Raw genomic sequence first — 22,754 nt, 5'->3', positions numbered from 1 at the left:
CTCCAAAGCTATGCACGTGCGGGAGGATTCCACTTCCGGGGTCCTGCGTCGGGCTGCCCTGGGAACTGCCTGTTAGTAATTGTGTCCGGGGTGCTGCTAGTCTGTATTCTACTGTGGAAGTGAGGCGCAGTGCTGGGATGTATACAGAGGCCGTGGGGTGAACCCGGACCATAGGCACTGACGGGGACCTGACGTGAAGACAGGCGAGCGCAGGGCAGTCTGGGAAAAGATGGCGGCGCTGAGGACGTTGTTGAGGGTCCGGGCAGCGGTTGGATGGAGAATAGTCGGGGGGAGACAGGTGAGATGGTTCCTCCAGCCCTCCTCCTGGCACCAGGAGTGCTCACTCAGTGTGTGCATAGTATATAGCACAGGTGGCTCTGCAGCTGTTCCAAAACTACAACTCCCAGCATGCCCTGACAGCCGAAGGCTGTCAGGGCATGCTGGGAGTTGTAGTTTTGCAACAGCTGCAGAGGCCGCAGATTGGGCAACAGTGCAAAATTGTGATCTCTTTAACCTAATGGTTCTGTAGCATGCTGGGAGTTGTAGTTGTGCAGCAGCTGGAGAGGTCAGAGGTTGGGAGACTATAGCCTACCAATGGTGACAGCCTCCTTAGAAGAGGGGGATTGTCCTCAGGGATTACACCTTTAAGGCCAAGTTCAGACTTGCATTGTTCATCGCTAATTAAATAACATTTTTATTTAATTAACACCATTCCAAAGTAATCGCGCTCTAATAAACCAGCACCAAAATAAAAAAATAAACTACAGAAGGTCCGCAGTTACCACAGGTCATTGTGGATTTATCATTCACTGCTAGCACCTATATGTATTACCACAATGAAGTGGTTTTGTATAGATACGCTCAGCTGCTGTGCATAATTAGAACTTCCAACGTGTTTCTACCATGATACTATGGTGTCATCAGGGGGAGAAGAAAAAGCTGCTAAGCCAAACTATGGTTCAATGTCAGAACACTTCTAGAGTCATATCAATAAGGGGCATCCGATACATAGTGCTCCACTTATATAGGTGTGCGATTACAGCAGAAGGGACCCTGGTGTATCCACCTGTCATGTATCTGTAAAAAAAAAAAAAAAAAAAAAAAAAAAAAAAAAGGAGGGGAACAAAGACAGTGCAAATTCACTGCAAAAAATAAAATCCGGCAGCAATTATGCCACCTATAGGGACAAGAACGTACATGCCAGATGACCGCAGTTTCATATATGTTGTCATAGCAACCAACCCGTCCTGTTGTCTGCAGTTTCATATATGTTGTCATAGCAACCAACCCGTCCTGTTGTCTGTAGATGGCATGTAAGGACTGGATGTGACTGGCACCTGTATGGGCGTGATGCTGCGTTGTGGATACTAGTTGTATTGTTGCGGTAGTATTACGGGTGATTCTAGGTGGCGGGTAGTTTTGATAAAAAGAGCAATTGACCTTCTGTTCATGGGCCCAGTGCGTGGGGGGGAGGGGAGGCTCCTTCATGTTGGAAGCTTCTAAAAAGCAGTTAGACCTCCTAAAAGGTACTTAGCGGGTGTACACTGGTATATTCTCTATACCAATGGTCTCCAAACTGTGGACCTCCAGCATGCACGGAAGTCTAGACGTTTTTCAGGAATGAGGAACATGACGAAAAGGTCAATATGGTGACTTGGCCTCTAAATTTCCATGGAGGCTTTTTTTTTTTTCCAAAATGGCCGGGCTGCAAGAACGTAAAGCAATAGGAGGACTGACCTGCTGCAGCTTCCCCGGCGTCCCAGTATCTCGCTCCTCAGCCGCCATCTTCTTCCTGGTCCGGCCATGGTCAGCGCGTCACGCTGGTCAGCAGATCTATAGGTTGAGCCGCAGTGTAATGCATTAAGTCACGGCAATGGTCGCCTAGGCTCAGTGCATCACATTGGCGCTAATTTTTTTGCCAGTCGAGGTAGGACATCGCTGCAGCCGGTGATTTGCTGACCGGCATGATGATGTGACGACCATGGCCGGATCAGGAGGAAGCGGGGGTGGAGGAGCGGAGTGAGATTCCTGGGAAGCAATGGCAACCGAGTCCTGTTTATTGTCTTATTTTCTTGCAGCTCGGGCATTTTGGAAAAAAATGTTCTAGGTGAGATCTTCTTGTAAGGGGTTACCCAATGTTTTACAAAATCGAACATGCCAATGGGGTGGTATGGGGGGGGGGGGAACATACTTTCCTAACCACACTCCCCCCTGGTCCTCCAGTCGCCGGTAGATCCTGTAGCAAGCTGCTCATCTCTGGAGCAGAAGAGAGAAGATCGGGGGACTGGGTGCAGCCGAACGGGGGCTGTGGAGAACCAGGGGGGAGTGTGGTAAGGTGAGTATGGTATATGGTGCAGCGGACCTGGACTAGGTAGGTATGTTTTTTTTCTAGTAGCCTAAGACCCCCCCCCCCCCCCCCGCCTTAGCAGCATATTGGAGTTAGTAAAACAGTGGATAACTCCTTTAAAGGGCCTGCTGCTGACAACTTGGTGCAGATACCACAGGACACATCATAGGTCCAGGCCTTGATCGGTCAGTGCTGTTTTGGTGGCACAAGGGTGGTTTGCACAATTATTAGGCAGGGGGGGGGGGGTTAAAAGGGTACTCCACTGGCCAGTGTTCAGGGGTCCGCAACGCCCATTGTGACATCAGGGCTAACAGCTGCAGGCCCAAGGTCCGGGATCACCGCGGCAAAGACGAAGACGGCTACGGCGTAGCCTCTGAGCGCCCCTTACCATCTTCTTCTATGCCGCGGTGATCCCGGACCTCGGGCCTGCAGCTGTTTACCCGCGGTGAGTGCACGCTACTCTTTTTCATTGTAAGATTTGTAAATGACTTCTATTAAAACAATCTTTACCTTTCCAGTACTTTTTAGCAGCTGTATACTACAGAGGAAATTCTTTTCTTTTTTGTGTTGTCCACAGTGCTCTCTGCTGACACCTGATGCCCGTATCAGGAACTGTCCAGAGCAGGTGAAAATCCCCATAGCAAACTTATGCTGCTCTGGACAGTTCCTGACATGGACAGAGGTGTCAGCAGAGAGCACTGTGGACAACAGACATTCAAAAAGAAAAGAACTTCCTCTGTAGCATACAGCTGCTAATAAGCACTGAAAGGATTAAGATTTTTTTTTAATACAAGTCATTTACAAATCCGTTTAATTTTCTGGCACCAGTTCATAAAAAAGAAAAAGAAAAAGAGTTTTCCACCGGAGTACCCCTTTAAGTGTTGTGCGGATGACAGGGTGTCATTGTGTACATACAACCCTTGGAAGGTCAGCACCGGGAGGCTCGCCGCCGATCTCAGTCCTGGTTGGCTGCCAGTGGGAGGCGTGGAGACTGGAATTTCCTGATTCCCCCTCCTGTTCTCTATACAAAAACACTGCACATTGTCTGCACGTCCCCTGGGGAGATCATAGACACCAGTATGAGGTTAAGTCACAATATTTTAGATACAGTTACCTATAAGAATGTTTTCTTTAAAAACCATGAGAATAAAGTTCTGTTCACATCTGCAATGTGGGCTCCAGACTGGGGCAAATGCCATTATACGCTATTATTCCTGTCAGAATGATGGAACCCGGCGGACTTCATGATCAGGCTCTGACGGATCTTGGATAGGTCAGTGGTCTCCAAACTGTGGTCCTCCAGCCATTGCAAAACTACAACCCCCAGCATGCCCGGACAGACGAAGGCTGTCCGGGCATGCTGGGAGTTGTAGTTTTGCAACAGATGGAGGTCTACAGTTTGGAGACCACTGACCTAGACGAATATAGGCTTCTGGCACCTTGTTAAAGGAAAACTGTCAGCTTTCTCCCCCCGCACTAACCAGCGGTACTGGCTGGTAGTGCAGGGGATGCTGATCAGTTTGATGCTTACCGTGCCCGGATCCGCCGCGCCGTTCGGCCGTAATCTTCTATTTTCGGTATATGCTAATGAGTTGCTAACTGGCACCGGCCGGGGTAACTGGCACTCTGACATCAGTGACGTCTGCCTCAGCACCGCCCAACTCATCAATATTCCTCCCCTCCCTCTTCATTACAGAGTGGGGAGAAGAGGGAGAGGTGGAGGGAGGGGAGGAATATTGATGAGCTGGGCGGCGCTGAGGCAGGCGGCACTGATGTCAGAGTGCCAGTTACCCTGGCCGGTGCCAGTTAGCATCTCATTAGCATATACTGAAAATAGAAGATTACGGCCAAACGGCGCGGCGGATCCAGGCACAGTAAGCATCAAACTGATCAGCGTCCCCTGCACTACCAGCCAGTACTGCTGGTTAGTGCGGGGGGAGAAAGCTGACAGTTTTCCTTTTAAAGGGGTACTCCAATGGAAAAAAAAATGTTTTAAACCAACTGGTGCCAGAAAGTGAAACAGATTTGTAAATGACTTCTATTTAAAAATCTAAATCCTTCCAGTACTTATCAGCTGCTGTGTGGTCCACCGGAAGTTCTTTTTCTTTTTACATTTATTTTCTGTCTGACCACAGTGCTCTCTGCTGACACCTCTGTCCATGTCAGGAACTGTCCAGAGCAGGAACAAATCCCCATAGCAATTCTCTCCTGCTCTGGACAGTTCCTGACATGGACTGAGGTGTCAGCAAGAGAGCACTGTGGACAGACAAAAAATAATTTCCACATCAGCTAAGTACTGGAAGGATTACAATTTTTTTTATAGAAGTAAATTACAAATCTGTTTAACTTTCTGGCACCAGTTGATTTAAAAAAAAAAAAAAAAATGTTTTCCATCAGAGTACCCCTTTGTCTGTTCATGCAGTGTAATGTTTCTAGCAGCCCCTATAGTGTAGTATATGTCTCTCCTTATGTCCCCATTGAAGCTGTTGTATGATCAGTATTACAATAACACTGCACCACTCCTATCCACAGGCTGTGTCTGGTATTGCAGCTCGGCTCCCTTGAACTCAACGGGACTGAGCTACAGTACCAGACACAACCTTCGGGCAAGAATGGGTTATCAGACGCCATTGAAGAGCATTTGTGCGGAGAAACTTTGATTAGGAAAGTCCATAAATCCTATATTTAGTCCTCATCCACTGTTCTCGTCACTGTTGAGTTATTGGTTGGACAACACACATACATCTACATGCAGACTGTGACTTACCTGTACCTTCATCTTTCAGGCGACCCGCTCCCGCAGTGAGTTCACCTCATTGGAGGAAAAGCCTCAGTTTCCTGGAGCCTCTGCAGTTTTTGTGGACTCTCTGGAGTTCATCCAACCCAATGTCATCTCCGGGATCCCCATCTACAGGGTGATGGACCGTCAGGGGCAGATTATTAACCCCAGCGAAGACCCCAATGTAAGTCCTGCATGTCTTGTTATTCTAGTTTGTAGAGCTGACACAGATATGATTATATAGATTCTATCCTGTAGATCGGCCATTTGTGTCTGATAGAGGAAGGTCTTATAAGACAACAGTGCAAAGATACTGCTCAATCCCCGTGTCCTGGCTTCTGTGCTGCAGACCGGCAGGGTGGCGTTCCCTTCCACATGCAAACAGTAGGAAAACGGAAGACGTCCAGCACCAGGAAGGCAGGTAAAAACGTTTATTGAGGTACAAAAATAACAAACAGCATATAGAGGAGCGTAGTGCCTACGCGTTTCAGGCTAAAGAGCCCTTAGTCATGGCATCATGCCATGACTAAGGGCTCTTTAGCCTGAAACGCGTAGGACCTACGCTCCTCTATATGCTGTTTGTTATTTTTGTACCTCAATAAACACGTTTTTACCTGCCTTCCTGGTGCTGGACGTCTTCAGTTTTCCTAAGGTCTTATAAGAGTCCGCAGTTATAAGACACTTAAAGGAGTTCTGTAGTGAAAAATAAATTATCCCCTATCCTAAGGATAGGGGATAAGCTTCAGATCATGGGGGAGGTCTGACTGCTGGGGCCCCCGCGATCTCCTGTACGGGGCCCCCGGCTCGCTGGGCAGATAGCGGGTGTCAACCATCCGCACAAAGCGGCAGCTGACACGTCCCCTCAATACATCGTTATGGCAGAGCTGGAGATTGCCGAAGGCAGCGCTCCGGCTCTGCCATAGAGGTGTATTGAGGGGGCGTGTCAGCCGCCGCTTCGTGCAGTGGTCAACACACCCCCTTCCCGCAGGCTGCCGGGGCCCCGTACAAGAGTTTTTCAGCAGTGGACTACTCCTTTAAAGACACCTCCTGTGGATATCCCATAAATGTCTAACATAGGAATAACCCTTTAAAATTCCCTGGTGCTCCAGTTTAAATGGAGCAGAGGTTGAGCATGCACACAGCTCCATTTACTTGCTGGAGATAGTCAAACACTGTATTGCTATGCTACTATCTCCATCAGTCTCATAGAGTTTAAATAAAGTGACAGTGCACATACTTGACCCCCCACTACATTTAACTGGATTGGTAAAAATCTCAACAGATCCCACTGATCCATTAGCGCCTACAGCTTTCCCTGAGCGGTGCCTGAATTGTGCAGATAAAACAGTAAAGTCCTGTTATCCTATTCTGCCCGGGACAATCAGTAGGAGAGGTTAAAGGGATTGTCCAGGACTATAAAAATGCTGCTTCTTTTTTTTTTTTTTGCAAAAACTGCACCACTCCTGTCCACAGGCTATGTCTCGTATTGCAATTCGGCTAAATAGAACTCATTGGGACTGAGCTACAGTACCAGAGACAAGACAAGTGGTGCTGTTTTTTTTGTAAAAAAAAACAAACAAACAAACAAAAGAAGTTATGGCTCTTAAAAGGAGAGGAGGAAAAACAAAATAGTGACGGCCTTACCAATCAAATACCTCCTATCTATTCCTCTGTTCTGTTTCTCACACCCCCCACACATATATAATTTTTTTTTTAACTTCTTAAGGACCCAGGGAGTACCTGTACGCCCTGAGTCCACTCCCTTTCTATAATGTGGGGCCACACCATGGCCGTGCATCATGCAGGTCAGGCCCGGCCTCTAACAATAGAGGCCGGCACCCGTGGCTAATAGCACATGGCACTGATCGCGGTGCCACACGCTATTCATTTTTAAACGCGGTGTTCAAAGTTGATCGCCGCGTCTAAAGTGAAAGTAAACTACTCCCAGCTTGCTCAGTGGGCTGTTCCGAACAGCTGCAGGACACAAGGAGGGTCACTAGCTTCTTTGTGTCCAATCACCAAATGACTGCTCCGTGCCTTAGATCCAGGCATGAGCAGTCAAGCGACAGAATCATTTATCCTATGGGATAACAATGATCAATGTAAAAGATCAGTGTGTGCAGTGGGAAAAAAAAGTTAATAAAGATCATTTAACCCCTTCCCTAATAAAAGTTTGAATTTGAATTTGCGTTAAAAAACAAAAAACAGTGCAAATAAAAATAAACATATGTGGTATCACTGTGTGCGGAAATGTAAAAACTATAAAAATATATCCTTAATTAAACTGCACGGTAAATGACGTACGCGCAAAAAAATTTCCAAAGTCCAAAATAGTGTATTTTTGGTAACTTTTTATATCATGAAAAAATGAATAAAAAGCGATCAACAAGTCCAATCAACAAAAATAGTACCGCTAAAAACTTCAGATCACGGCGCAAAAAATGAGCCCTCATGCCGCCCCGTATGCGGAAAAATTAAAAAGTTATAGGGGTCAGAAGATTACAATTTTAAACGTATACATTTTCCAGCATGTAGTTATGATTTTTTCCAGAAGTGCAACAAAATCAAACCTATATAAGTAGGGGATCATTTTAATCGTATGGACCTACAGAATAAATATAAGGTGTCATTTTTACCGAAAAATTAACTTTTTAGAAATGGAAGCCCCCAAAAGTTACAAAATGGTGTTTGTTTGTTTTTCTTCAATTTTGTTGCACACTGATTTTTTTTTTTTTCCCGTTTCACCGTAGATTTTTTGGGTAAAATGACTGTCATTACAAAGTAGAAATAGAGATGCAAAAAATAAGCCATCATATGAAATTTTAGGTGCAAAATTGAAAGTTATGATTTTTTAATAGGTAAGGAGAAAAAAACGAAAGTGCAAAAATGGAAAAACCCTCGGTCCTTAAAGGGGATATCCAGGAAAAAACTTTTTTTTATATATCAACTGGCTCCAGAAAATTAAACAGATTTGTAAATTACTTCTATTAAAAAATCTTAATCCTTTCAGTACTTATGAGCTTCTGAAGTTAAGGTTGTTCTTTTCTGTCTAAGATCTCTCTGATGACACGTGTCTCTGGAAATGCCCAGTTTAGAAGCAAATCCCCATAGCAAACCTCTTCTAAACTGAGAGTTTCCCGAGACACGTGTCATCAGAGAGCACTTAGACAGAAAAGAACAACCTTAACTTCAGAAGCTCATAAGTACTGAAAGGATTAAGATTTTTTTAATAGAAGTAATTTACAAATCTGTTTAATTTTCTGGAGCCAGTTGATATATAAAAAAAAAAGTAGTTTTTTCCTGGAATACCCCTTTAAGGACCGAGGGTTTTTCCATTTTTGCACTTTCAATTTTTTTTCTCCTTACCTATAAAAAAATCGTAACTCTTTCAATTTTGCACCTAAAATTCCATATGATGGCTTATTTTTTGCGTCTCTATTTCTACTTTGTAATGACATCAGTTATTTTAATTTTCTGGAGCCAGTTGATATACAGAAAAAAGTTTTTTCTGGGATAATCCCTTTAAGGGGTTAATGAATTCTATTAATGTGAATAAATAAAACTATATATATATATATATATATATATATATGTGTGTGAATGTTGGGAGTCGTTACATTGTATACATTTTTTATGTGTGTCTCGTCCGGGGGGGGGGGGCGGGGGGGGGTCTGATCATACTGCAGTAAAGCGTTATACTGTTTGTTACCAAAATAGAGTTACTCCGTTCCGACTGATAGCAAACAGAAAGTAATAGAGACACGGAGCCTATTCCAATCTGCAGCTTATTATAGAGCTTCTCCATAGGCTAGGTGATGCTGGAGTAGGGGTGGGGGTGCTAATTCTGCCTCCTTTCATTGGCAACTTGGTGGACATGGAAAATCTGACTCTAAGGACATATATTTTACTGTTTAATTGCAGATCCCTAAGGAGAAAGTCCTAAAGTTCTATCACACGATGACGCTGCTGAACACCATGGATAGAATCCTGTATGAGTCTCAGAGGCAGGTGGGTGCATTGGTGTCTAGAGTTGGATTCAGTCAATGTTTTCCCTTCCATACTGGCCACATGGAGGCAAAAAAGGCACTTTTTAGTCTCCATCTGAGGCCCGTTGGTAGTGTTTCCCAACCAGGGTGCCTCCAGCTGTTCAAAACTACAACTCCCAGCATGCCCGGACAGCCTTTGGCTGTCCGGGCATGCTGGGAGTTGTAGTTTTGCAACAGCTGGAGGCACCCTGGTTGGGAAACACTGCCCTATGGAGATATTTAGCATGTTTTACACACTAACCATCGGGAAATAAGGCTGCGTTCACACGGCCGTCTAGACCCGTCCCGTTCTTTTCCCGTCAAAAAAAAAAAACGGACTGTAAAAAACAAAAACGGACAATAACGGATGTTATCTGTTTGTATCCGTTATTGTTCAGTTAATAAACCCCCCCAAAAAAGTAAGTAAAAATGTATCAAAAAACGGTTTGAAAATAACGGATTCAACGGATGACCTGAAAGGCTCATCCGTTTTCCATAGATATCTCAATGTTAAATTTACTGTATCTGTTTTTTCTTCCGTTTTTTTTTTTTGACGGAAGAAAAAATACTGCATGTGCCTTTTTTCTGCCGCCAAAAGAAAAACAGAAATGAGCGCAGACGGGTACAAACGGATGTAAATGGATTGTAAAAAAAAAATACCATTGACATGAATGGGATTTTTTTTTAAACCGTTTTTTAATCCGGTTACAGCCTGCAAGAACGGAACCGAAACGGGGATAAAAAAACGGGGACAGACGGCCGTGTGAACGCACCCTAATGCAGTGTGAATCCAACCTAACTTGTGTCATACGAACGGCCAACATTTCTTTTCTTACTGTGGGGACGCACTATATAGTTTGTGCTTGTAGCCGACTACAAATCTACATTGACCTTATAACTGATCCTTACTTTCCTTTTGTAGGGAAGAATTTCATTCTATATGACAAACTACGGAGAGGAGGGGACGCACGTGGGCAGTGCTGCCGCCCTGAGTGACACAGACCTTGTATTCGGGCAGTATCGGGAGGCAGGTGAGAGGCCGCCTATGTAGTGATCTTACACATATATATGGACTCCGTATGTCAGCTCCTTTTGCCTTCTCTTTCCTCCAGGAGTCCTGATGTACAGAGGGTATCCTCTTGATCTTTTCATGGCGCAGTGCTATGGTAATTCCTTAGATCCTGGCAAAGGAAGACAAATGCCTGTACACTACGGCTCTAAGGACTTAAACTTTGTGACCATTTCCTCACCATTGGCAACACAGATTCCACAAGGTGAGACCAACCACAAGGCCTTTCATCCAGCTTCCCTCCTGGTCATCCCTTATTATGGAGTGTGTGAATTTACCCTTGGACTGTTTTTGTCCCTTTTTTTTTTCCTGAAGACAGATGTTTCTTTAAAGGGGTTCTCCACCATAAGGGGATTTTAGTACGTACCTGGCAGACAGTAATGGACATGCTTAGGAAGGATCTGCGCTTGTCTTGGGGCTAAATGGCTATATTGTGAGATTACCATAACACTGTGGATAGCTTTTTGTGAACTGGTATTTCCTGTTTGAGTTTTCTTTTGGCTACAAATCCCATAATTCCATTTTCCTCCCTCCCACACATCAGCCACCCCACCCATTGAAACATAAATGAGCTGCATCCATTCAAAAGACCTGTGGTTTTCAATCAGGGTGCCTCCAGCTGTTGCATTAGTTGAAGATTGATCTCTCTCCCACCAAGCGATCGCTCCACCCATTGAAGCAGACAGGCTCCCTGTCATCAGCTGACTAGTGAGTCAGGTCTCGGCCGCATTGCAAGCTGGGAAAAATCTGAGACAACAGTCATTTTGTATGGTGGTAAAATATAAAAATAAATATTGGGGTGAAAATCACAGAAGAATTGTGAGAAAACCGTCACACACAGGTACAGACACTATATTATGAACTACCCTAACTTTACAGCATAGTCAAATAAAAAACATTCCTGGAATACCCCTTTAAAGTTTATGGTAAATTGTTAAATGCACTACATACAAAATGTAAAGTACAATCCTGAGGATAGGCCATCAGTTTTACATGGCTCAGTAACCCCTTCAACCCCTTAACGACGCAGGACGTATATTTACGTCCTGCGCCGGCTCCCGCGATATGAAGCGGGATTGCGCCGCGATCCTGCATCATATCGCGTCGGTCCCGGCGCTCATCAACGGCCGGGACCCGCGGCTAATACCACACATCGCCGATCGCGGCGATGTGCGGTATTAACCCTTTAGAAGCGGCGGTCAAAGCTGACCGCCGCTTCTAAAGTGAAACTGAAAGTGACCCGGCTGCTCAGTCGGGCTGTTCGGGACCGCCGCGGTGAAATCGCGGCGTCCCGAACAGCTGACCGGACACCGGGAGGGCCCTTACCTGCCTCCTCGGTGTCCGAATGACTGCTCCGTGCCTGAGATCCAGGCAGGAGCAGTCAAGCGCCGATAACACTGATCACAGGCGTGTTAATACACGCCAGTGATCAGCATAGGAGATCAGTGTGTGCAGTGTTATAGGTTCCTATGGGATAACAATGATCAGTATAAGAGATCAGTGTGTGCAGTGTTATAGGTCCCTATGGGACCTATAACACTGCAAAAAAAAAGTAAAAAAAAAGTGTTAATAAAGGTCATTTAACCCCTTCCCTAATAAAAGTTTGAATCACCCCCCCTTTTCCCATAAAAAAAAATAAAACAGTGTAAAAAAATAAACATATGTGGTATCGCCGCGTGCGTAAATGTCCGAACTATAAAAACATATCATTAATTAAACCGCACGGTCAATGGCGTACGCGCAAAAAAATTCCAAAGTCCAAAAAAGCGTATTTTGGTCACTTTTTATACCATTAAAAAATGAATAAAAAGTGATCAAAAAGTCCGATCAAAACAAAAATCATACCGATAAAAACTTCAAACCTATATAAGTAGGATATCATTTTAACCGTATGGACCTACAGAATAATGATAAGGTGTAATTTTTACCGAAATATGCACTGCGTAGAAATGGAAGCCCCCAAAAGTTACAAAATGGCGGTTTTTTTTTCGATTTTGTCGCACAATGATTTTTAATTCCGTTTTTCTTCGGTTTCCGTTTCGCCAATAATTTTTGGGTAAAATGACTGATGTCACTGCAAAGCAGAATTGGTGATGCAAAAAATAAGCCATAATATGGATTTTTAGGTGGAAAATTGAAAGGGTTATGATTTTTAAAAGGTAAGGAGGAAAAAACGAAAGTGCAAAAATGGAAAAACCCTGAGTCCTTAAGGGGTTAAAGGGGTTATCCAGGGAAAACCTTTTTTTTTTTTTTTTTTTTTTTTTTTTTTTTTTTTTTTTTTTATATGTATATATATATATATATCTATCTACTGGCTCCAGAAAGTTAAACGGATTTGTAAATTACTTCTATTAAAAACTCTTAATCCTTCCAATAATTACCAGCTGCTGAAGTTGAGTTGTTCTGGCAATGCTTTCTGCTGACATCTCTGCTTGTCTCGGGAACTGCACAGAGTAGAAGAGGTTTGCTATGGGGATTTGCTTCTACTCTGGACAGTTCCCAAGACAGGTGTCATCAGAGAGCACTTAGACAGAAAAGAATAACTCAACTTCAGGAGCTCATAAGTACTGAAAGGATGAAGATTTTTTTTTAATAGAAGTCATTTACAAATCTGTTTAACTTTCTGGCACCAGTTGATTTAAAAAAAAATAGTTTTCCACCGGAGTACCCCTTTTAAATAACTTAGGGTTCCCTGATCACACATCCATGTACAGTTTCTTGATACATCCTCCTATGAGGGTTTATATTTTGTCTTACAATTCAGGGAATCAGTCAGATGGGTGTGAACTTAATTGTAATAATGGGTGATGGGCGGGATTATACAGTCTGGGGGTGTATTTTAGGCATACACGCCCCTCAATGTCAGGCTAAGTTCACACTATGGAATCTTCAGCCAAAGAATTCAGTCCAGAGAGTCCAAGTGCACACCACGTGTATTTTGCCATCCCCATAGACGACAGTGTATTCCAGGCAGATTTCACAGAAAGAATGTGCAAAATAATTCTTCCGGTAGTGGGATTTCAGTGGTGGAACGTGTCTTCAATGGGATTCTGCTGCATTGGAATTTCCCACATATTTCGGGAACAAAAGAGCGTTCAAAACATTTTGTACCAAACGCTTGGAGCAGGTGGTGGAGGTCGCGATGTCGTGATGACCCCTCAATGCAAGTCTATGGGAGGGGGCGTGACGGCTGCCACACCCCCTCCCATAGACTTGCATTGAGGGGGCGTGTCATGATATCACGAGGTTGTGACCATGACGTCACGATGCCCGCACCCAATGCTCTAAACGAACACCAGGTGCTGCACAGAGATCACGGGGGTCCCAGCAGCAGGACCCCCGCAATCAGACATCTTATCCCCTATCCTTTGGATAGGGAATAAGATGTCTAGGGGCAGAGTACCCCTTTTAAAAATGTGTGGGATTAGGGCACCCTAGACTATTAGTTGGGGTTGGCCACATGTCTTCTTTTAAGGAGTACTCCGGTCCTGAAAAAGATAAGTTTCAGATAGCAGGGGGTTCGACCGCAGGGGCCTCAGCAGCCTGGTGAAGGGGGCATGACGACCACCGCACAAAGCGCCGGCTGATGCCCCCTCAATACAACTCTATGACAGAGCCAGAGCACTGCCATAACGCTGTTTTGAGGGGGTGTGTCGGCCACCGCTTCGTGCGATGGTCAACACGCCCCCTTCACGCAGGCTGCTGGGGCCCCGTACAGAAGATTGCGGGTGGCCCCAGCAGTCGGACCCCCCACTTTCTGAAACTTATCCCATATGCTTAGGATAGGGGATAATTTTTTCAGGACTTGACTTCTCCTTTAAATATGTTGGTTCTGAACCATGATATTAGGCCTCAGTGAGGTGAGACATTGTAATTAACTCTCTATATTCCAGATCTATTAACATCCGGACCCCCATTATTTGGTTGAATTGACAGCTTTCTAGGAAGTTTTAGTAAAACAATGATGGGTCTAATTGTGATATGTAGAATATGGGCAGTCAGATGGACATCTTAAAGGGGTAGTCCAGTGGTGAAAAACGTATCCCCTATCCTAAGAATAGGGGATAAGTTTCAGATCGCGGGGGGGTCTGACCGCTGGGGCCCCCCGTGATCTCTCTGTACGAGGCCCTGACTCGCTGGCCAGATAGCGCGTGTTGACCATCGCATGAAGCGGCAGCCGACACGCCCCCTCAATATAGCCCTATGGCAGAGTCGGAGATTGCCGAAGGCAGCGCTCCGGCTCTGCCATAGAGATGTATTGAGGGGGCGTGTCGGCTGCCGCTTCATGCGATGGTCAACACACCCGCAGGCTGTCGGGGCCCCGTACAGGAGATTGCGGGGGGCCCCAGCGGTCGGACCCCCGCGATCTGAAACTTATCCCCTATCCTTAGGATAGGGGATAAGTTTTTCAGCAGTGGATATCTCCTTTAATGCAGTTCTTGTTATTCCTCCACTATATTGGACAGAATGTTATTTTGTATACGATATAATAACCAATATTATTATTATTTAGCTGTGGGTGCGGCCTATGCCATGAAACGGGAAAATGCAGACCGCGCTGTCATCTGCTACTTCGGTGAAGGAGCCGCAAGTGAGGGAGATGCCCATGCTGCTTTTAACTTTTCTGCTACTTTGGAGTGCCCCGTGCTTTTCTTCTGCAGGAACAATGGCTACGCCATATCTACCCCTACTTCTGAGCAGTATCGTGGGGATGGCATTGGTGAGTGTGATCAAGTGTTTCTTCACATGGTGATAATAAAGTGCAAGAAGGTGCCAGGTCAGTGGCGCCCAGTACTTTTCCAAGGTATCATTTCCACAGCAAAGCCTCTTGTACGCAGCCTGTCCAGCAGAGTCCCTGAGGTTATAGATAGTGGACCTTTAGGCACTATCGGGGAAATTTATCAAGACCTGTGCAGAGGAAAAGTTGACCAGTTGCCCCTAGCAACCAATCAGATCACTTCTATTTTTTCAGAGGCTTCCTCCCTGTACCTGTTGCCTCGTTGATGTGAGTAAAGCCGTATCTTCCTGAGCTGAGCTGGAGTTCTTCTCTTTCTTTGTGATTATTCCGGGTGAGGTCCACACCGACACCGTGCCCAGCATCCAGACCAGGGATTGAGATGGAATACCTGCTTTCTGTATGCCTTTTTTTTTTTTTTTTTATAATGAAAGAAGCGATCTGATTGCTATGGGCAGCTGGTCAAATTTTGCTAGGCACAAGTCTTGATAAATCTCCCCCTGTATAAACTACAGTGGTCCCTCAACATACGATGGTAATCCGTTCCAAATGAACCATCGTTTGTTGAAACCATCGTATGTTGAGGGATTCGTGCAATGGAAAGAATAGGAGGTTATACTCGTGTCCCCGCCGCTCCGGACCGTCACTGCTCGTCACCGCTGCCCTGGATGTCGCCCTCCATTGCTGTCGCCGCGTCCCCATGGTGTCCCCGACGCTCCGGCAAGGCCTCTGCTTCCCCGGCATCCTCGCTCTCCGTCACCGCCATCACGTCACTACGCACGCCGATCCTATGGGATGGCGTGCGCGGCGACGTGATGATGACGATGGAGAGCGCCGACGATGCAGGGGATCCCGAAGAGGACACGCCGGAGCCCCGAGGACAGGTAAGTGATCATCACCGGAGCACCTCTGAGAGGCCATCGCATGTTGAAATTATCGTATGTCGGGGCCATCATGGGGGGGGGGGGTCACTGTATATACCCTATACCAGTGTTTTCCAACCAGGGTGCCTCCAGCTGTTGCAAAACTACAACACCCAGCATGCCCAGACAGCCGAAGGCTGGGAAACACTGCTGTGTATTATATACCACTGTGTGATGCTTCGTTCTCCTCTAGAACCAGTGCTACTACAGAAGAATACCTCAGTAATACAACATGCAGTTGAGTATGAGTTGTCAAACTTTTTAACATATCCTATCCAGAACAGCCTGAGAACAGAGAGCGCATGCACACTCAGCTGAGGGGAATATGCATATGTATATTGGAGGTAGGGGTGTAATTGTATTTGAGATTTGAATGGGCACTGTCAGATATAAAAACTTTTGATCTGTTGTAAAGCATGTATAACCAATAGGTTTTGCAATTGCTTTCATAAAAAATTTCAGTATTTCATACTGATAAAGCCAGTCAAACAACTGCCCCCCCTGCCTCCTGGGATACATACCAGTCTGGCTGTGTCCACTCGTCATCACCTACGTCATGGATCCACTTCATGATTGACAGGTTTGCAGATCTAAAGCTGCTGTGATCGGCTCCCTCACAGTCTCCTGTATGAGGAGAAGGGGGGAGGGGCGGGAGAACACTGCTGCCTGTGAGCAGATGATGAAAGAAGGGGACTGAAGGGAGGATTTTTTGTTTAAAAAGTAAGTGTCCCTGCATGTATATATGTGTGTGTGGATATATATATGTGTGTAAATCTGTGTTGTCTAGGTAAAATGTGCATGTGTATGAATAAATGAAGTCTGTGTGTGTGTGGATGTGTGTGTGTGTCTCTAATACAGCGGGACTACAATCATATGCCTCCAGCTGTTGCAAAACTACAACTCCCAGCATGCCTGCACATCCAAATGATGTGTGGGCATGCTGGAAGTTGTGGTTTTGCAAAAGCTGTGAGCACACAGAGTGTGTGTGTGTATAGTTTTAAACCAGATAGGAAAGGGTTACAGATGCTCACTCCCAAGACCAGTGACTGAGGAGAGTGAGGGAGGGGGAGTGGTTATCACCTGAGAAAAAAGGGACCTGCCCCCCTGCTTCAGGTCGACAACATTAAGGTAATTCAGAAATAAAGCTAATTCCGAGAGAAATATAGGTCATAGACATGTACATGATCAGGATGAGAAACTGAGCAACATATAATTTTTTTATTTTTTGGGGTGATCTGACAGGTACGCTTTAAAGGAAAACTGTCAGATATTTTCTCCCGCACTATCCACACTACTGGTGGATAGTGCGGGAGACACTGATTAAAACGAGCCCTACCTTGGTCTGATCCGCCCAGCCGTTCGCACGCAATTGTAGTTTTATTCTATGTGTATATCTTGCTGTAACTGGCACGGGCGGGGCTTCTGCAGGTTAACTGGCACTGACGTCAGCGCCGCTTATGAATATTCATCCCCCCTCCCTCCAGCTCTCCCTCTCTTCGCCGCTCCTAACTGGAGGGAGGGGGATGAATATTCATAAGCGGCGCGGACGTCAGTGCCAGTTAAGCTGCAGAAGCCCCGCCCGTGCCAGTTACAGCAAGATATACACATAGAATAAAACTACAATTCAGGTGAACGGCCGGGTGGATCCAGGCAAGGTAGGGCTCGTTGTAATCAGCGTCTCCCGCACTCTCCACCAGTAGTGTGGATAGTGCGGGAGAAAATATCTGACAGTTTTCCTTTAAATCCACGTTTAGGCATTACTACATTTGTCTTTATGTTCAGAGTGCGCTCCTAGTAATAATATCTGCTTTATAATGACATGTAATGGATAAGACCAGTGTAAAGGTTCTGGTATTTCTGTCTTCATAGCTGCCAGAGGTCCTGGTTATGGCATCATGTCAATTCGAGTGGATGGTAATGATGTCTTTGCAGTGTACAATGCCACCAAAGAGGCAAGACGGAGAGCAGTGGCAGAGAACCAGCCGTTCCTGATAGAAGCCATGACATACAGGTAATCTCGTGCTGTACTAGAGGTATTTCTAAGCTCTTACCTATAATACATCACATTAAACATGTCCGGCTGTGATTATTGAAGGATTGGGCACCACAGCACCAGCGATGACAGCTCTGCCTACCGCTCTGTAGATGAGGTGAATTACTGGGACAAGCAGGACCACCCTATTTCTCGGCTTCGTCACTACATGATGCACAATGGCTGGTGGGATGATGAACAGGAGAAAATATGGAGGAAGAAGTCACGAAAAATGGTAAGACCTGGCTTGTATATTCTTACCTTTGCTTAGATTTGTGCACAGGTCGGTTTGCCAGCTAGTAATTCACAGTGGTTTACCATTTGCCTGTTACTAAACAGAGGCGATCTGCCCCCCCCCCCCCCCCCCTGACTATTCCTCTATTCTGTGGCTAGGGGATGAGTCTGTTTTGTGGGCAAACCCCTTCATTCTTGCTTTGTACTTAGAGTAGAGACAAACATTTTCTCCATCTTTCTTTATTAAATATTTTGAACAGTTTCTCTCCTACAGCCTCCTTGTTTTTTACATGCAGTGTTGGCTGTTGTGTCTTACCCATACTTGAAATTGGATCTGCTCATAATAAACTTTAAAGTTTGTTCTGGAGGCATAAGGGCTGGAAACAGACCCACTGGCAGCTTCTCTGATGAATGTCACTAATAAAGGAACAAACTACTCGGCACTATAGGTAATAACAAGGAGGCTGTAGAAGAGAAACTTTTTTTTTCAATAAATATCTATGGAGAAAATATTTTTCCACCCTGAGAGTGTATTTACACGTACAGTATCCTGCGCATATTTGATGCACAAAATTTGAAGCTGCAGATTTGATATTGTGTTGTCATTTAGTTTACATTGAAATCTGCAGCATCAAATCCTGCTCATCAAATATGCACAGGAGACTGTATGTGTATATCATTTCTTTCATGTTTGAAAAGGCCTCTGAAAAATGAAAGCAGCGATCTGATTGGTTGCTATGGGCAACTCAGCAGCTTTTCCTTTGGACAGTTTTGATAAATCTCCCCCTTAGAGTTCATTTATACGGGTGGGTACAGCAGACTACACTGACTTCAATGGGGTCCATCACAGAAAACCCACAATGGCTCAAACTTTCAGCAGGAAACATGCTGTAAACCCACCAGTCTAAACATACCCTAACATAGCCCAAGGGTATATTCACACGTACAGGATCTGATGCAGATTTGATGCTGTGTTCCATCTTTTTTTTTTACATTGAAATCTACAGCAGATCCTGTACGTGTGAATACATCCAAGAGTACGTTCAGTCAGGCGGGTTTACTGGGAGTTTAGCTGCCAGTCAGGTATGTTTACAGGGAGTTTAGCTGCCAGTCAGGTATGTTTACAGGGAGTTTAGCTGCCAGTCAGGTATGTTTACAGGGAGTTTAGCTGCCAGTCAGGTATGTTTACAGGGAGTTTAGCTGCCAGTCAGGTATGTTTACAGGGAGTTTAGCTGCCAGTCAGGTATGTTTACAGGGAGTTTAGCTGCCAGTCAGGTATGTTTACAGGGAGTTTAGCTGCCAGTCAGGTATGTTTGCAGGGAGTTTAGCTGCCAGTCAGGTATGTTTGCAGGGAGTTTAGCTGCCAGTCAGGTATGTTTACAGGGAGTTTAGCTGCCAGTCAGGTATGTTTACAGGGAGTTTAGCTGCCAGTCAGGTATGTTTACAGGGAGTTTAGCTGCCAGTCAGGTATGTTTACAGGGAGTTTAGCTGCCAGTCAGGTATGTTTACAGGGAGTTTAGCTGCCAGTCAGGTATGTTTACAGGGAGTTTAGCTGCCAGTCAGGTATGTTTACAGGGAGTTTAGCTGCCAGTCAGGTATGTTTACAGGGAGTTTCGCTGCCAGTCAGGTATGTTTACAGGGAGTTTCGCTGCCAGTCAGGTATGTTTACAGGGAGTTTAGATGCCAGTCAGGTATGTTTGCAGGGGGTTTAGATGCCAGTCAGGTATGTTTGCAGGGGGTTTAGCTGCCAGTCAGGTATGTTTGCAGGGAGTTTAGCTGCCAGTCAGGTATGTTTGCAGGGAGTTTAGCTGCCAGTCAGGTATGTTTGCAGGGAGTTTAGCTGCCAGTCAGGTATGTTTGCAGGGAGTTTAGCTGCCAGTCAGGTATGTTTGCAGGGAGTTTAGCTGCCAGTCAGGTATGTTTACAGGGAGTTTAGCTGCCAGTCAGGTATGTTTACAGGGAGTTTAGCTGCCAGTCAGGTATGTTTACAGGGAGTTTAGCTGCCAGTCAGGTATGTTTACAGGGAGTTTAGATGCCAGTCAGGTATGTTTACAGGGAGTTTAGATGCCAGTCAGGTATGTTTACAGGGAGTTTAGCTGCCAGTCAGGTATGTTTACAGGGAGTTTAGCTGCCAGTCAGGTATGTTTACAGGGAGTTTCACTGCCACTCAGTCGGGTTCACAGGGAGTTTCGCTGCCATCCAGGTGGGTTTACAGGGAGTTTCGTTCACCGTACGGTATCATTAACATTTTATTTTAATAGTTGGGATATTTACGCACGCGGGTATAGCAAATATGTATCTAAAATATTTTTTTTCACACTTTTTGGGGGTGAAATAGGGAAAATTTACAATTTACGTTTTTATTGGGGGAGGGGTTTTTTCACATTTCTATTACTTTATTTTTTTTTACTTTTATTTTTACACTTTTAATAGTAGGGGACTATTTATAGCAATCATTCGATTGCTAATACTGTTCAGTGCTATGTATAGGACATAGCACTGATCAGTATTATTGGTCATCTTCTGCTCTGGTCTGCTCGATCTCAGACCAGAGCAGAAGACGCTGGGAAGGCAGCGGAGGCAGGTGAGGGAACCTCTGTCTGCCGTTCTGGATGATCGGATCGACGCGGCAGCGCTGCGGGCGGGCGATCCGATCATCCATTTGAGTGACTATGATGCTGCAGATGCCGTGATCTGTATTGATCGCATCTGAGTGGTTAATGGCGGACGTCCGCGCGATCGCGGATGTCCGCCATTACCGGCGGGTCCCTGGCTGCTATCAGCAGCCGGGACCTGCCGCGCATGACCCGAGCATCGCTCCAAAGCTCGCGGTTATGCATAGGGCGTAAATGTACGTTCTGGTGCGTTAAGTACCAGCTCACCAGGACGTACATTTACGTCCGGCCTTGTTAAAGGGGTACTCCAGAACAGTTTGTTCCAAACGCTGAGCAGTGAACGCTGGAGCTGTGCGCTCGTTATGTCATAGCCACACCCCCTCATGATATCACACCCACCCCCCTCAATGCAAGTCTATGGGAGGGGGCGTGACATCTGTCACGCCCCCTCCCATAGACTTGCATGGAGGGGGCGCGGGCGTAACGTCATGAGGGGGCGGGGATATGACGTCACAAGCTCCCAGCTCCAGCATGGAGAACAGTTTGTTCCAAACGCTGAACAGCGGAGTATCCCTTTAAGGGGTTAAGTAGAAAAAAAAAAAGCAAGAATTTTTAAATGCAGTCAGAACGGTCCATAGCCTCTTAAAGCTGATGATTCTGCTGCACGGATAGTTTGACAGCTTGTAAAAACCCCTTTTGTCACAACACTACGGGGTGTTCTGAAACAAGTCAATCTGCAGTACAATGCAGGCAACGTTCTGCTGAATGTCGGCCGCATTATATCCTTTTATAAAGTAACCCAGAGCAACGCCGAAGTGTTAACCTGTCAGTTTTTCTCAGAGGTGAAGCTGGGTGACCCTTTCCCTTTTGTAGAAATAAGAAAATGAAAAGCTGAGACTCTGTGGGCTCATGTAAGATGTATATATAACCGAGCCGCTCTCCTTCTGCAGGTTATGGAAGCTTTTGAAAAGGCCGAGCGCGAACGTAAGCCCAGCATCCAACACATGTTCACAGACGTCTACGCCGAGATGCCGCCGAGTCTTAAGAAACAGGAGGAGTCCTTGAAAAAACATCTGAAGGTTTATGGGGAACATTATCCTATGGACAGCTATGAACACTAATAACCTCCCGCCCCCCGTGCGGCAGAGACAAGGCTGTGAGAACGCGGTTACCTAGGAATCCTGTTACAAGCAGCACCACACTCCAGCGGGGTCTCCTCCTCAGGGCTGCTCATTTCACCTTTTTATTTTTATGGAATATATCTGATTTCTGCAGGGTCTGTAAATAATAGGGACCAGGGGGGGGGGGGGAGTTTTAAATCAAGGAAAGATCTGGAATGGGGGGGGGGGCACCCTTGGCCATTGTCTGAGAAAGGTGTGGGCATAATAAGGGATTATGTAATTTATTCTGTAAGAAGAGAACACTAGCTCTAACGGTGGTGGAACTGTACCACATTGCAGTGAATAAATGTCTCATGGTTTGGGGCAGCGGCTCGTCTGTCAGTGCATTCTTGTAGGTTCAGCCATGTATGTGTTTGCCATGCTGTTAGGGTTACTCTTTAACCCCTTAAGGACAAAGCCAATTTTGACCTTAACACCTTAAGGACATGTGCCGTAAATGTACGGCGCTGCTAAGAAGTACTTAGCACACAGCGCCATACATTTACGGCGCAGCTTTCCTGGATCGGAACGGGATGACTACTGATATCTATCAGCAGCCATCCCGGCATATCGCCCAGGGGGGTCCTGAGACCCCCTCATGTCGACGATCACTGCAAATCGCCAGTCAATTCAGACCGAAGATTTGCCGCTATTCCGGGTCAATCGCGTCTCAGGTGACCCGGGAAAAAAAGGGTGAATGGGGCTGTCCAAGAATGGGGCAGCCCCATTCACCCTTACCCAGCAGGAGTGAGGTGGCACGGGTGCCGCCTCACGATCGCGTGATTGATCGGTCGCTGCTGGGGACGGCGATCGGAGCGGAGATCGGCGCCGGCGG

At 45.8% G+C, this 22,754-nt stretch overlaps 2 protein-coding genes across 3 annotated transcripts in view; one reads left to right on the top strand and one right to left on the bottom strand.

Annotated features, from left to right (window-relative positions):
- Positions 1-172, bottom strand: part of EXOSC5 (exosome component 5) — a 41,369-nt gene extending 41,197 nt beyond the window's left edge. Inside the window, 1 exon segment of the mRNA XM_056537814.1 lies at positions 1-172. Coding sequence (XP_056393789.1) covers positions 1-172 — 172 coding nt within the window.
- BCKDHA (branched chain keto acid dehydrogenase E1 subunit alpha) lies at positions 159-22,099 on the top strand. Of its 2 annotated transcripts, none has more exons than XM_056537812.1 (9): positions 159-298; positions 5,134-5,310; positions 9,048-9,134; positions 10,074-10,182; positions 10,264-10,425; positions 14,734-14,940; positions 17,748-17,889; positions 17,974-18,145; positions 21,710-22,099. In XM_056537812.1, exons 1-9 carry the CDS (start codon positions 230-232, stop codon positions 21,878-21,880), a joined length of 1,296 nt encoding a protein of 431 aa, XP_056393787.1. In that variant the 5' UTR covers positions 159-229; the 3' UTR covers positions 21,881-22,099. The 2 variants fall into 2 exon arrangements, with proteins under 2 accessions (XP_056393787.1, XP_056393788.1); XM_056537813.1 differs by lacking the exon at positions 159-298 and adding an exon at positions 3,521-3,620 and having other exon boundaries at positions 21,710-22,090.
- The last annotated feature ends 655 nt before the right edge of the window (positions 22,100-22,754 follow it).

The sequence above is a fragment of the Hyla sarda genome, chromosome 9 (genome assembly GCF_029499605.1).
Source record: "Hyla sarda isolate aHylSar1 chromosome 9, aHylSar1.hap1, whole genome shotgun sequence".
Classification (NCBI taxonomy): domain Eukaryota; kingdom Metazoa; phylum Chordata; class Amphibia; order Anura; family Hylidae; genus Hyla; species Hyla sarda.
This window is presented reverse-complemented; position numbering and strand designations above follow the sequence as displayed.

What these genes read in the sequence shown, in the direction of transcription:
- BCKDHA (XM_056537812.1), top strand. Translation starts at nt 230, where the DNA reads ATGGCGGCGCTGAGGACGTTGTTGAGGGTCCGGGCAGCGGTTGGATGG. An exon ending in GAATAGTCGGGGGGAGACAG is followed by an intron (nt 299 to 5,133) that starts GTGAGATGGTTC and finishes TTCATCTTTCAG; the next exon opens with GCGACCCGCTCCCGCAGTGA. An exon ending in ACCCCAGCGAAGACCCCAAT is followed by an intron (nt 5,311 to 9,047) that starts GTAAGTCCTGCA and finishes GTTTAATTGCAG; the next exon opens with ATCCCTAAGGAGAAAGTCCT.